Consider the following 14,379-nt stretch of genomic DNA (forward strand, 5'->3'; position numbering starts at 1 on the left):
TTAAAGAACAGAAGAGACTGGGGAAGCCAAAAGGTCTGCCCACCTCCCAGGAGGGCCCCCTTTCCTGTCAGGCAGCCGGGCTGAGGGCCTGGCCTCTTCACTGAATCAGATCTCTAAACAGCCTCAGCTCCCCTCTGGCTTCGAGCATCCTGAAGGGGAAGCCTGGCCCTACCTCTGGCAGGGCTTTGGGGTTCAAACTCCACACACCAGGTCTCTTTGCTTTCCAGCCCTGTCCCAGGTCCAGCGCGGGCTGATTTTCTATCAGCTCCTTCTCCCCCTCACTTTCCCGTACTTTGGACCAGAATGGACTCACACATATGTAAACACACAGCTCTCAGGCTTGGAGCCAACGGCTGCTTCCCCAAAGCTGAGCGCAGGCCAGAACAAGCGAGGGGGAAGCGCGAGCTGCATGCACACGGGGCGTGCAGCCTGCAGGGACTTCCCGGCAAACGCTCCGAGGGCCTCAAGCACCATCAATGCAGGGAGGAGATCTCTGAGGACCTGCAGAGGCCCCTGTTCAGACACTGCCATGAAAACTCAAACCCAGCTCTCCACAGCGGCCCCAGCTCAGAGGGAAGCTTCTTCAGGGAACTGGAAGAATCTACGTAGTTGTATTTTAGACGTTTGGAATCGAGGTAACCTTGAACAGTGATATTTGGAGGTTGAAAGACTGAGAAACCTAGATTTCAGAAGCTGCTATTTGGCCACACATGCCCAGGGTTAAGTCTCTGCTGTTTGGAATTCCAAATGATGGGTCTTAAATGGACTTAGAGCACAGTGAAGCCTCTTCACCAGGGGGACTGACATGTCGTCCTCCCGTAAGCACAAGTGCTTTGATTCTTGTCGCCAGAGCACCCACTCACCCAGCAGGAGAGGGCTTGCCCAGTGGGAACGGCCAGTGTCAGCCCTGGCACCTCCCTGTCTAGTCTTCAGTGTGAGTGGACAGTTTACTGTGGCACTCATAAGCCTGAGGTACAACTGCTGGGGCAACTGTGTGCAGGGACCCCACCACCACCACTCCCGGTTCCCCTCCCAGTACACGTCTGGACCAGCGTACGGATCAAGGGCAAAGCAAGGCCATGGAAGTTCACAATCTTGAGCCTCAGGGACTGCGCCGGCTCTGTGAGGATGCAGACGATGGGTCTCCTCTCTCACACCGTGCTGCCTGCGCCAGGCCCCGTTTTAACCTGGGCCTCGTCGCACTGAGAGCTCCAAGTCCCCCTTGGAAGCAGGTCCTGTTGTCAACCCCACGTTCCAGACAAGGCTTTCCTTTGTAGAAAAGCAGCACCGGCCTCATCGCTCGCAAATGCACCAGATAGAATCATTTAAAAGAAACAGAAGAAAACATCCTCTATCTACATATATATATATATAACACACAGCCCTATGTGTATATGTGTATGGATGTGTGTAATACATAAAATAATAGACTGACTTTTTTTATCTTGGAGGCTTACAACTTCTACTGAAAACAAAGCCTTCCACGTCCTCATTGCAGGCACGCTGGCATTTCTTCAGGATCATTACCTTTTCTTAAACTTAAAGCAATGGCAGGAAATCTACTAGAAACCATGTTTTTCTTTAATCCAAATGTGGAGGAAAAGGGTGTAGGAAAAATATGTTTCCAGTGTATTGTCAGAGGCTACTAGGTGAATGGTTTCTGTAGATTTGGTTGTTTACTTAGGAGGAGGGTGCTAATTTTCAGATATGCACTTAATGGTGGAGGCTCAATCTTTCCGTGGTCCTCTATGAAACTTCCCTTGCGTGCTCCCCTAACAGCCGGCCTGTCTTAAAGCGGCAGTCAAAAGAAACCTGGACAACTAGAGCAAAATGTTAAGTGGCCAACCTAAAAGCATCCGGGGGTTCGCCGCAGCATTCCTTCCCTTTTTCTGTGTCTCTTTTGGAGTTTGTCATAAGGTGCTCGGGGGTGGAGGGAGTCATCTCCAACGCCGCCACCATACCTTGACTTCCGTGGAACTTCCAGTCACTAGTGGGAAAACACACACATCCACGTTGCAAAGTTTGTCACTGATAGCTATAAAAAAGGAAAATATTTTAAGAAAGCCTTACTTTCACTGAATAAAATTTAGAAAATAGACAAAAAGAAAAAAAAATCATCTTTCCAATCCTTTTTGTGTATTTATTTGGTTTTATTTGTTAACATTTTGTAACCTTTTTAAAAATTGTATGTGATCTGTTTAATGGCTACACGGTATTCCATTATATACGTTATATAAGTGTACCCCACGATAGTTCTCAAACATAATTACTAGACAAAATCACCTGGGAACACTTTTTTAAAATACAGATTCTTGGCACCCACTTACAAAATAAGAATCTTCAGGGATGAAGCCAAGGAAGTTGAACTTTTGAAGTTTACCCTGTGATTGTAATGCATTTAATTAACGTAATTAATTAGCACATACTTCAGCTATTTAATCCACCGCTGTCAAATATCAAGTTGTTCCCAATATTTTGCTATTATAAGCAACCATCACACTAATACCGACACCTACAGGGACAGGTATCTCTCTGCATACATAGACAATAATAACGAGGATAATAAAGTGGCTTGTTTGCTTTTTACAAAGATGTTAATGATCAGGGAACTAGGAGTAACTGCAGCTTGGGAGCGCCTCCCCCCCCCCCCCCCCACCACTAATCAGGGAATTCTTGGGCAGATGGGCAGGCATCCCCCTGGCCCCTCGAGTTAGGGTCAACCGGGAGCTAAGGGAGCTAAGGTTGTCCTGGCTGACAACCTAGGAGAGCAGCTCTCAGACAGAGTCTGCCTCCTCCCCTCTCTCCGCAATCACCAGGTCCTGCTCCAAAGGGCCCCCGGTCTAGAGCCCTGAATTCGGTTCTTCCCGTCTCCTGCTGTCTCACGCAGCCATTTTAAAAATTCACACCTGGTAGCTCACATGGTGGATCCCCGGGTGCAGTTTCTCAAACTCAGTCCCAGAGACTCCTAACTACGCTCCGGCATCTGCAAGTGCCACACACGGCGTTAAACGCTGCGCTTCCACTTTCATGGTAATTCACACACACCGTGAAGGCCTCAGGCTCACCCGGGCATGCCACCCCACAGCCACTCAAGTTCAGGGCCTGCAGCCTCCCGTCCCAAATCGAAATGGCTCAAGGTCACCACGCAAGCAAACTTAAACCAATGCTTCTCAACTAGGACCTGCAGACCCAGCTCCGGGTCCCTGAGAAAGAGCACGGGGGGCCGCTCCCCGCGGCAGCCTGCCCAGGCCGGCCCCCGGTGGCGGGCGCGCGCATCCGCGGGCTCCGGCCCGCAGCCACACCGGCCTGGCCCCGCCCACAGCAGGGAGAATCAAGTCCGTGCCTTTATCTCTGACAGAAACGAACATTCTGGGTCTCAAGAAAACCAAGCCCACTCACAGCAGATGGGAAGCGGGGCCCAGGGCCGGGCAGGGCCTTCAGCGCGGCCACACAGCGAGTCGGCGGCGCAGACGAGCGAGAAGCCCGGCCTCCACCCCAGCGCCAGGGCCTCGCCACCCCCGGGGACGCTGACGAGGGACCCGCACCCCCACTCCCGCCACCACCACCGTCCCGGCCCCGGCCGCCCTCGCGTCTCTCCGAGTCGGCTCGCCTCGCCCCGCTGCAGGCCTTCCCAAGCCTCCCACACGCCCGCGTCAGCCCTTCGGCTTCCGCCTCTCCCCGCCGGCTACACACGCAGGCTGAAGGGCCGCGCAGCCCGGCGACCGCCGAGCCTCGCCGGCCGGCGGAGTCCGCCCATGCGCATGCGCCAGCCTGGGGCGGCGCGCGTCGGTGACGTCATGGTGGGGGCGCCGTCTACCAGCTCCGCGCGCTCGGGACCCCAGCTGCAAGTTGGCTCGCGTCCGCTATCGGGTTAGCGTGCCGTGCGGCCTCGGGCTCCAGGAACCTCCCCACCACAGACCGACGAGAGAGGCTGTGGTAGTCGAGGCTGCGGAAGACGGTGGAGCGAGGTACAGGGCGAGCGACTCCTGAAGGAGACGTCATCAGAGCGCACCGGAAGCGGCTTGAGAATGCAGAGTAAGCGGGGTTGAGGGCCACGAAATCGGAGAGGGACGGGATGTGAAGGGTCGGGGACTCCGGGCGGCGGGTGAAAGGGCGCTGCGGAGTCCGAACGGCCTGCCATGGGAGTTGTTCCTCCTTGAATAAGTGAGGCTGAGCCCAGCGTCCCCGTTGGCCTGGCTCAGTCTCTGAGTCGGACTGATGTCCGAGCCGAGGGTTTTCTCGGGGCGGCTGCTCACTGGTGGGGAGTGCTGGAGGAGGGCCCGAGGCTTTGGCCGAGCTTGGCCGCTGCCTCTCTGGATGACCGTGCTCGGGGCCCTGCTCCTCCCGACCTGGTTTCCCCTTCTGTGAGGTTCTGATTATGGTGCCTGCCCAGCCTGCTGTTCGTAACGACCCTCGTCTGGTGTAAAGCGCGGGGAGCCCGCTGGGGAATGACACTGGTAACCCAATGCTTTGGGAGTTGAGCGGAAGAGACATGTGCTAAGGAGGGAAGCAGGCACACTGGGCAGTTCCAGGCAGAGGGGTGTAGACACCGTTAAAACGAGGCTTTAGGTCAAGATTTCGAGTTCCACCTCTGCTACTCCCATGTGATCAGCTGTTTCAGCGTATCTGAACTTCACTTTGCTTATATGCATTATAGGAATAATAACTCCTTTAAAGGATTGTTCAGAAAGTATAATGAGATAAAATACGTGTAGCTTTTAATCGGGTGCATGGTAGGTAATGAGTGCTCAGTAACCATTAGATGTGTTTTGTTACAGAAAAGACTTCCAAGTCTAACGCTAGGCACCTGTGACAGTGAAGCAGTCATTCCTGGGGTTCCAGGCCCTGCAAGTTGCCCTCTGCAAACAGGTTTTAATCCCCGTCTTCCACTTGAGGGAGAACCAGACTCTGTATTTAGAACTTGTAACCACTTTGGTTTGCTTGTTCAGGTGTACTCAAGGAAGCACAAGGGAGCTGGGCAGGAATTTATAAAATGTAGTGTGAACCAAATTTCTAGTCTTTTGGCCCCTAAATCAGGCCTCTGTCTCATTTTTATTCCGTTCACACCTATGCTCTGTCTCCAGTGCAATGGTTTTCTTCTTCAGACGAATTAAATAAGAAACAGGAATGTGGAAGCTTTTTTTTTTTAAGATTGGCACCTGAGCTAACAACTGTTGCCAACCTTTTTTATTATTATTATTATTCCCAAAGCCCCCCAGTACATAGTTGTAGATTCTAGTTGTGAGTGCCTCTGGTTGTGCTACGTGGGACGCCGCCTCAGTGTGGCCTGATGAGCCTTGCCATGTCCACGCCCAGGATCTGAACGGGGGAAACCCTGGGCCGCCAAAGCAGAGCGCATGAACTTAACCACTCGGCCATGGAGCCAGTCCAGTGTGGAAGTTTTTAAGGTTGAAACCACATTGATCATTTTGAGTTTGAGGAATGACATATTGTATTTGATCAGTTTAGGCCGAGCCTCGGGGGAGGGATTTTGACACTGCAGCCACGGGGCAATCCTCTTCACTTGGGTCTCCAGCCCTGTGGACGCAGCGCATCAGTTGTGTGACACACCCCAATCTCATAGATATTAAAACATGAAAAATCTTTTTTAAACATCTTACAGTTAACAAAACGTAATATTTCCAATCATCTGCATCCCAGAAAGCTCTATCATATAACTTTTAAGTGAGTTACATCATTAGGCTTACAGAACTCAAGCTCGTAACCTGTGGTATTGAAACCAGTGTGACTCCAAGTGTGCTCCGCTGACCTGCAGTAGCGTCTGAGAGCTCGTTAGAAACAGGATCTGGGAGTGGGGCTCAAGACTCCACATTTTACTAAGCTCTCCGAGAGTCTGGCACACATTGAAGTTTGAGAAGCACTGTTTTAAAGCACCCCCTTGGAACTTCTCGGAGGGCAGGATAAGAGACGTCCAGGAAAGCTTTAAAGCTGTGCCCTTTGTACCACCGGCTCTTCTCCTGTCTCTGAATAAGCAGTTATTTTCATAGTCAGAAAAGTCTTGGGTCTTATACCCAACAGGAATTGATCATTTTGTTTGCTTTTTTAATCCTGCAGGTGTGATCTACCATGCGTTTTCTCAGAAAGAGGCAAAGGAGTTGGATGTTCAGGTACAGTGCTTGGCAGGAGGTCTGGGAGCGACAGGTGACGACAGAGATGGCTCGGTGGCTGCGAAGCCTTTAGTGCTGCCTTGGACGTCATTTCCTATGTCTGTCTTCTCATCTCCCCAGTAGACGTGCTATGCTCTTGTCAAGGTCTGCTGTTCTGATGGGCTGTTTCTGTGTGCTGGCCTCCATTCTGCCAGAGTCTGGTTTGGTTATCTGGGACTTCTTGATCTGTGTCATCTCCCACTGTGTAGGGGACACCAGGCTATGCCCCCTGAAACCAGTCTGGTAGGCAGCATTATTTGACCTTGTCACTGTGCCCCCTCCACTCCTGAAGAGGGCGGGCAGATGGCGTTTCCTGGCTGGAGTTTCTGGGTCATAGGTGGATGCTGCAGACCTGCTGTGTCAGTTTGGCGGAAGCTCCACTGGGGACTCACTCGAAGGAGAGAGCACCTTGAAATCAAAATTTTAAAAGACCAATTTACCTTTATTTGGCTTCTCCATGAAAGAGGGGCCACTTAGGTATTCAAAAGAATTAAGTAATTGTTCTCTCAGGGTAATAATAATGACGATAATGACTGTTTAGTTAGCATCTGAAGGCTCCTTACCTTACTGTGAGCTCCCTTGAAGATTCTGTGCCTCACATCTTCCTTTCCCTACACCACTCCCCATGAAGGGAGAGCTTGATCTCCATTGACAGACTAGCCTCAAGGTGTCTTCAGCTTGGTTAGTGCACCAAGGGTCCAGGAAAGGGCCCAGCTGAGAGGCAGGGTGTCAGTAGACAGTGCTCCCCAGCTGTGGCAGGCCAGAGGGCAGAGGCACCCCAGTGAGGAATAAAGTGGTGGAATTCCAACTTGAGAGGCAGTGATGCTTAGAGTCCTTTCAGGAATTACACACAGTTATGAGAGTGGCTGTGCCCAGAAGTCCTCTCCCAGAGCCTGTGCTCAGTCACAGCCACGCGACACTGTGCTCTGTGTGGGAGAGAGTGAGTGTGGGGGGCCAAGATGCAGTGACAGTTCCTTTCCCCGAGGGATGTGGAAACAGACTTGGAGAGGAGCCACGCTGCGTCCACAGGGCTGGAGACCCAAGTGAAGAGAATTGCCCCGTGGCTGCAGTGTCAAACTCCCTCCCCCGAGGCTCGGCATAGCCTGGGGCTCTCTGGGTTTGCCACTTTCCCTAGTGCTGGGATCATTTCTTTCAGGCTATAGCTTGGTTCTACTCTGAGCTTGTCTTCAGATGGTCACGACTGATTAAATATCCTTGTCATACATTTGTCAAGCTTTCCTCCTTTCCAAGGATGAGAGAAGTCTTTTCTTCCAAAGATAAAGCTGGTTTTTTTAATCCTCATCAGAGAAACCTCAGAGAAGCAGGGAAGGAAGGCAGAGTTTGCGCGGCTGCTCTGGGTGGCAGTCATGAATTGGCATTTGAACGTGACTTGCACATCTGGATGGCTCTCCAGTGAACACTCAGCCGGTGAGAGGCTGTGTGAGCCTCGAGGGATGGATGGAGGGTCAGCGAGGGCAGCCCATCGCGGCAGTGTGTGGGCGGGCCTGCGGTCCCAGGCTGCCGCAGCCAGAGCAGTGAGCGCCATGCCGCCCTGTCCCCGCACAGCATCCGGGAGCCCAGCGGGCCGGGGCCTTCGTGAGGGCCTTCCTGAAGCGCAGCACGCCCCGCATGAGCCAGCAGGCCCGCGAGGACCAGCTGCAGCGCAAGGCCGTGGTTCTGGAGTACTGCACTCGCCGCAAGCGGAAGGAGAGGAAGAGGAAGTCCAGAGGCCTCTCTGCCAGGCAGAGGAGGGCGCTGCGGCTCTTTGACATCAAACCAGAGCAGCAGAGGTACGCCAGGCCTGTCCTGCTGCCTGCCCGGCGGCAGCATCCTCCTGTCTGGATGTGGGTTGGGGGAGCCGCTCCCGCTTCTGCCACCAGGGGGCAGCCCACCCTCACCAATGCAGGCTGTTGGGTTGGGCTCTTAACAGCAAGCCTGGCGGGGCTGACTGGTGTCTGTGCTAGCATTGGCTTCTAAGACCCGGGCCATCCGTGAGTCAGTTGCCTGTGGTAACAGGCTGTTTGTTTTTCAGCTTTCTTAGTAAAAGGGGAACTGGTATTTTTAATGTGTATCTGTTTGTAGCTTTTAGCAGCACTGGACAGAATGACCCTCTGGCGATCTGTTGCCAGAGAACATGCTGCCCACGTGTTTGGGAAGTTTCTGAGAGGGACGCACCACTGTGGGAGGACTTGTTCCTCCCTGGCTGCCACTCCCTCTCTCCTTGGCCGCAGTTCTGCATTTGCCTGTCTTAGGGCTGTTTGTCGACTTTCGCTTCAAGATCTGTAGCCAAGCAGCCTGCACATCCCAACAGGCGAGTAGAGCCTGTCCCTTGGTCCGTGGCCCCCTCACGAAAGCAGCGCCTGGCCAGGCTTGCCTCGCTGCTGGCCCCGCCGGGAGAGTCCCCGGGGGCTGTGAGCTTGAGGTCCTCATTTCTCTAACCGACAGCTCTGTTGGTAAGTGGATTCCCTATGAGGTGCCAGGACAAGTGGTAATGGCTCCAGTGGAAAGCCTCGGGGGTCCTCACTCACCTTCTAGACAGACCTGTTACCTTACACAGGGACCTGTATGACAGTCGCAACTCCTGTTCACTGAGGGCTTACCAAGTTCAGCCTCCTGTAACGGAAAACCTGAAAATAACAATGGCTTAGACATGAAGATGAGCAGACGTCCAGTGAACACGATCCTGGGCTGGTGTAGCAGGCGGTTCCACAGCCATCAGAGGCCCAGGCAGTATGGCCCTGGGTGCAACCTTGCTGCTCCATCATCTTTAGATGTTGCCTCCTGGTCTAAGATGTCTGCTTGAGCTCCAGCTCTCACGGCTGCATCTTGCCGGCAGGAAGGATGAAAGGTCAGAGAAAGGCAGCACTTCCCTTTTCTCGTTAGCAGACACTTAGCCTCAGGAGGGCTCAGCCAGTGAGGAAGCTGAGGTTTGGACGGGGAAAGTAATGGATTTGTTACCCACAATAGAACTGGGTGGCCCCCAGTCCCCAGTGACCCCAGGTCATGGGCATTGGCATCAAGCCAAGCTCACAGTGTCTAATTTTCTACCTCTTTCTGACTTTGACACAGGTATAGTCTTTTTCTCCCTCTCCATGAACTCTGGAAACAGTACATCCGGGACCTGTGCAATGGTCTCAAGCCAGACACGTGAGTGGCAGTTCCAAAGCCTTGCCCTTTGGGACAGAACCTGAGTCTAAGGATCTGTAAGTGCAGCCTCAGGAGCCCACGGCCTGCCTTGCCTGGCTGCAGAACTTTGTAGACCCATGTGTGTCTTCCAGAACTCTCTGTGGTGGTGCACAGTAAGGGCTTGTGTTTACCTTGCAGGCAGCCACAGCTGATTCAGGCCAAGCTGTTGAAGGCAGATCTTCACGGCGCCATTGTTTCTGGTGAGTTGCCCGCGAGCACATGCTGCCTCCCAGGCCATCACTCGGGCAGCGTGGTGCTGTGTCTCCGTTAGACACCGTCCTTGCCACGTGGACATCCTCAGGTCACCAGCACGTAGGGTTGGAGGTGACTGTGGCTATCTTAGCCAGTTCTGGCCGCTTGTGGGGTGCTCTAAATGGCCTCTGTGTACCTTCCCCGCACAGGGACCCCTGCTAGTGTCCCAGAGGGCACAGCAGCTGCGGGCACTCACCCATGGCCCGGAATCGTGAGCAGAAAGTCCCTTCCATCCAATCCCGTGGTTTTAAATGTCAGCTGAGGACTGACAGCTCCCAAGGTGTCATCTCCAGCACACACCTTCCCCTGGAACTCCTGCAGTCACCCGGCTGTCCACTGGACAGGGCCACCCACCATCCAGTAGGCCTCAGGCTTTCCCGTCCAGACCGAGCTCCAGGCCTCCCGTCATGTCGCCCTTCCCGGTCTTCCCCATCTCAGTTCCTAGTACCACTGCTCACCCTGGTTGTGCAGGCCAAAAACCTTGGAGCATCCCCATTTCTTCCTAATCTCCCCTCCGATCCATCAGCACGCCCTAACTCCACGTCTAAACTGCCACCGTCTCTCCTGGGTTACTGCAGAAGCCGCCAGACTCTCTCCCTGCCGACACACTGTTCCTCCTGTGACCAGGCAGCCAGAGCGAAGGTTTTGTGATAGAAATCATCTTCTGTGCCCTCTGCCTCCTTCCTGTGGTCCAAAGGGCCTCTCGGACTTCCCTGGGCGCCAGCTCTAAGCACGCTGGCCTGCTTTCTGCTGCTCACACACTAGGAGGCCTTTGCGCGTGCTCCTTCACTCTGCCCAGAACGTTTTGTGTGTTTACAAACTGACTCATTGTTCAGGTCCCTAGGCCTCATATGCTTCCCCTGAGTGTCTGCCATTGCTAAAGGTGACCCCCGTACTCATTACCCCAGAGCACTCACCACTATCAGGAAGTAGAACTGTCTGGTTAGGCACGCGTCATCCCTTCTGCATTAGGACATCAGCTCTGTGAGAGCAGGCCCAGGACTGTCTTGTCCCCCGCTGTGCCCAGCACCTACCCAGGACAGTGCCAGGCACAGGCGGTGCTCAGCAAATGTCTGCTGCCTGTGCTGGGGCCAGCTCAGGGTAGGCAAGGGTGGAGGGACCTGCTGCCATCTTGCTGCCGCGCACCATCAGGCAGGATGCGCCCTGGCCACAGTCCGGGAGGTTATGGGGAGACAGTGCTGGATGGGTATTGCTTCAGATCCTGTGAGTGAGCCGCCTGACTGGGGGTCTTGGTGGTGCTGGACACACATGTACCCCCTTGGCTCCAGAGTCCTGCCCAGGCCCAGGGCTGCAGGCCCTCCAGAGGCCCCCTTGTCAGAGCGCCCGGAGGCAGCAGAGCCGCGGCAGGCGCTGGGAAGCCTGGCTTCCCGTGCAGGCGGCCCTGCCTAGCTGAGGCCCTCCGCCTGGCCTGCCCCTCTGGTGCTCTCGCCCTCCACGGGCGTGAGGGTGGGACAAGAGCCCTGGCCCCACAGGCGGGCCCCTGGTACCACAGAGGCCCGAGCCTTGAGCTTCCCCTTTCCTCTACAGTCACCAAATCCAAGTGCCCCTCCTATGTGGGTGTCACAGGAATCCTTCTACAGGAGACAAAGCACGTTTTCAAAATCATCACCAAAGAAGACCGCCTGAAAGGTATGTCACTGTGTCTCCCAGGACACGGGCCCGTGGCCTCCCGGCTCTGAGGGTTCGCCTTGGCCTCTCGTGTCCGCACAGATTACAGGCTCCTGCTGACCTACAGCCTGAGCCTGCAGAGACCCACCCTGCCCCCAGCTGCCCACGGCCCCATATAGCCAGGGAGGGCAGGGCTGCCTGCTGAGCCCAGACCCTCCACCTGCCCAGAGGAATGTCGCTAAACAGACAGCAGCAAGGAAGCTACGGTCGTGCCTGTCCCTGAGTCCCGAGATCCTCGCCCTTGTGGGGGAGCCCTCAGCTTCAGGGGAAGCCAGTGCAGGCTCGTCGTCGGCTCGATGCACTCCTGGCTCTGGAGAGCCGAGCTGGGCTGCCAGCTGCCAGGTTCCCACACCCCTGCCTCGCGCACGCATCCAGAGACTGCAGAAGCACAGCGGAAGGGTTTGCTCCTTTCATTTTTAAGCTTGGTTTTTCCTGTTGCTTCCACCCATTTCCCTGTATATTCTGCTCTCGTTTCAAACCTCAGAAAGTGGTGTCCACGTGTCCCCACTGAGCACAGAGCTGTGAGTCCACCTGACAGTTATGTGGGACAGTCGTTCTAGCACTTTCCTGGGAGTTTGGTTCATAGCCTCTGACCCTGAAATTCAGGCGTCGAGTGGTATCGAACTGGCCTCCCGGCAGAGTCAGCCTGCGGTCCTGCGCTGGCCCCTTTGTGGCCCCTGTTTCTTGTCAGCTTATTTTCTGTTACAGACATCTTAGGAATAATATTCTGCGTGAAAGTGAGCTCAACTGCCAGGGTTTCCTTCCTCGTCTTTTTCTCTCTCATCTTTTTCTCCCGCTTTTGTTCAGTTATCCCCAAGCTAAACTGTGTGTTCACTGTGGAAATCGACGGCTTCATTTCCTACATTTACGGGAGCAAATTCCAGCTTCGATCAAGTGAGCGGTCTGCGAAGAAGTTCAAAGCGAAGGGGACGGTTGACCTGTGAGCACCTGCTGCCAAAGGCGCTGGTGTGTGACCCGAACAGCCGCCTTTCAGGGAAGAGACGCTCAGGCCCGTTCTGCTGGTCGAGCACCTCCAGCCAATTAAAAGCTGCGAGAAGGACCCTTGACTGGGGAGAAACGCGCTGTGCTGAGTGAGGACGTGGGGAGCAGCGGGCAAATGTCCCCGGCGCTGAGCCCGTGTGCCTCCCGTGAGAGGAGGGGCTGGCAGAGAACACCGGCATTCACACGGGTTGACTTGAACAGTGGGGTGGTTTGGTTTTTAGTTCTTCTTCCTACTTTTCTGTGTTGTCTGAATGCCCTGTGCTAAATCAGTTGTTTGTGTCATAATAAAATACACATGGGGGCGTAAACAATTCCTGTGGCTCAGCCAAGTGGGAAGGGACGGGGAGCCCCGAGGCTGCGCCTGGACTGTGTTCCCTGTGCTCTGTGACGCCTGCCATCAGCTGCCGCGTTCCATGGTCCCGTGGTGCAGAGCGTCTCTGACACATGCCCTTAGATCGGGCCTGCTGTGAACTCTCCCTGACCAAGGTTTGCGTTGGTGTTTCAGGAACGCTGAAGAGGAGGGAACGGGGAAGTTGCTAAGTCACCTGGGGCTCGCTCTCCCCGGGAATTGGCACTGGGATGAGCACAAAAGCCAATACCAGGGCTGGCTGTGCTTATTAGTGACTGTCCCGGGCGGGGGCTTCACCCGCAGCAGCCCTCTCGCTCTGAGTCTGGGAGGCTCCAGCGGAAGGTAGGCTGAGAGGAAGCGGAGACCGCCACACTTGCCAAGGCCTCACCAACCGGAAGAGCCAGCGTCCCCAGCAGTGGGCTCAGTTGACATTTCCGTTCCATTTTTGCAGCCGAAAGGCTTGGCGCTTCGTCTGCCCCAACCTTGCATGGTGGTGTGCCTGCAGGCCAGTGGGTGAGGCCCTTGTGGGCAGGGACCGAGTGAGGACTGGCCGGGCCAGCCTCTAGCGTCTGGTGTTAGAGGAGCCACAGGGCTCAGAAGGACCCAGTGCCCCTTTCCTTTCAGAAGCGAGTATTTGCCCAGCAGCAGGGTGAGCGCAGGAGCGTTCCTGGCGGCAAGCTGGCAGCCAGTGCACATGGTTTTCCTTCCCAGCAGGAGAAGCCGCAGTGCTAGAGGCTTGGCTTTCTTGGTATTGCCCAGGTGGAGTCCGCCGTGGAGGAGGAACGCAGTGGCGGAGAAGGGCAATGTAACCCTGACTTAGGACAGGAGGGCGGGAGGCCCAGCTCTGCCACTGCGCTTCCAAGGCTGAATGAGCCCAGAGTCTCACAGGGACTGGGCCTGGCAGCCCGACCCCACCCCCGGTGTGTGAGGTATCCCTCACTCTCCAGGACGGGTGTCAGCTGGCTTCATTCCATGCTCTCCCAGGCTATCCATCACTGCCTGTGGTGCGGAGCTCGAGTCCCAGCACTGCTTTGGGCTGGGCAGCCGGGGCCAACAACAGCCCTGGGTGTGACATACTTGTTTTGCTACAAGGAGACTCACATTCAAAGCTCTCCTTTGCCCAGGACCTCCCCAGCTGAGAGAAGTAGAGCTGGATTTGAAGCCCATGGTCTGGCTCCAGAGCCGGGCTTTTGACTAGAGGATGCCCGCAAGGATGAGCGGACACTGTTCTAAAGTGTATAGCGTGGTTCCCACCGAGGAAATCTGTCTTCCATGTAAAGTGGCTTCTGTTCTTCCGGCCGTCTGAAAGTGCCACATTGGTAACAGCATAGGTGCTGTAACTTCTAACCACACTGCTCTTGCCAACCCCTCCGCAGTGCAAAAGGCGGCCAATATTGTGTAAATATACAGTCGCTTTCCAGAAAAGTTGTTGGTACCACTTGCCATGTGAAATCTGTTTTTCACTTGGCGCAGACTCAAGTCTCCGTGAGTGGCTGTTGAATCTGTAGACTTCTCTCCCGCTCCCCAAGGAGACTGGGCAAGAACGCTCGCCTGCCATGCAGCTGCTGCTGTGCCTGCCTGCCTGCCTGTTCCCAGGATGCCCACCCTGCGGTCACTGGGTGCTGTGCCCCAAGGGCCACGCCATCCCTGGGCAGGAAGGGACGAGGAGGCCCAGGCCAGGCAGCGCACTGGCTCTAAGTGTGCCCCTGATGAAGCTGCACTAGCTGCTGCCCA

The 14,379-nt window shown here is 55.0% G+C and overlaps 1 protein-coding gene and 1 long non-coding RNA gene across 13 annotated transcripts; one reads left to right on the top strand and one right to left on the bottom strand.

Moving 5' to 3' along the window:
- Positions 1-1,560: 1,560 nt before the first annotated feature.
- Positions 1,561-3,539, bottom strand: LOC139085410 (uncharacterized). 2 transcript variants are annotated; one of them, XR_011543663.1, is made up of 3 exons: positions 3,400-3,539; positions 2,907-2,983; positions 1,561-2,035 (listed from the first exon to the last, which is right to left on the bottom strand). It is a non-coding gene; the product is annotated as an uncharacterized lncRNA (long non-coding RNA). The 2 variants fall into 2 exon arrangements; XR_011543662.1 differs by lacking the exon at positions 3,400-3,539 and having other exon boundaries at positions 2,907-3,258.
- Positions 3,293-12,604, top strand: POP4 (POP4 homolog, ribonuclease P/MRP subunit). Of its 11 annotated transcripts, none has more exons than XM_070632462.1 (9): positions 4,029-4,457; positions 4,779-4,869; positions 5,212-5,408; positions 6,076-6,128; positions 7,734-7,957; positions 9,237-9,314; positions 9,492-9,553; positions 11,154-11,255; positions 12,102-12,604. In XM_070632462.1, exons 5-9 carry the CDS (start codon positions 7,797-7,799, stop codon positions 12,236-12,238), a joined length of 540 nt encoding a protein of 179 aa, XP_070488563.1. In that variant the 5' UTR covers positions 4,029-4,457; positions 4,779-4,869; positions 5,212-5,408; positions 6,076-6,128; positions 7,734-7,796; the 3' UTR covers positions 12,239-12,604. The 11 variants fall into 11 exon arrangements, with proteins under 11 accessions (XP_070488558.1, XP_070488559.1, XP_070488561.1 ...); XM_070632465.1 differs by having other exon boundaries at positions 4,031-4,164; positions 6,076-7,595; XM_070632461.1 differs by having other exon boundaries at positions 4,031-4,164.
- The last annotated feature ends 1,775 nt before the right edge of the window (positions 12,605-14,379 follow it).

The sequence above is a fragment of the Equus przewalskii genome, chromosome 9, assembly GCF_037783145.1.
Source record: "Equus przewalskii isolate Varuska chromosome 9, EquPr2, whole genome shotgun sequence".
In the NCBI taxonomy this organism is placed as follows: Eukaryota; Metazoa; Chordata; class Mammalia; order Perissodactyla; family Equidae; genus Equus; species Equus przewalskii.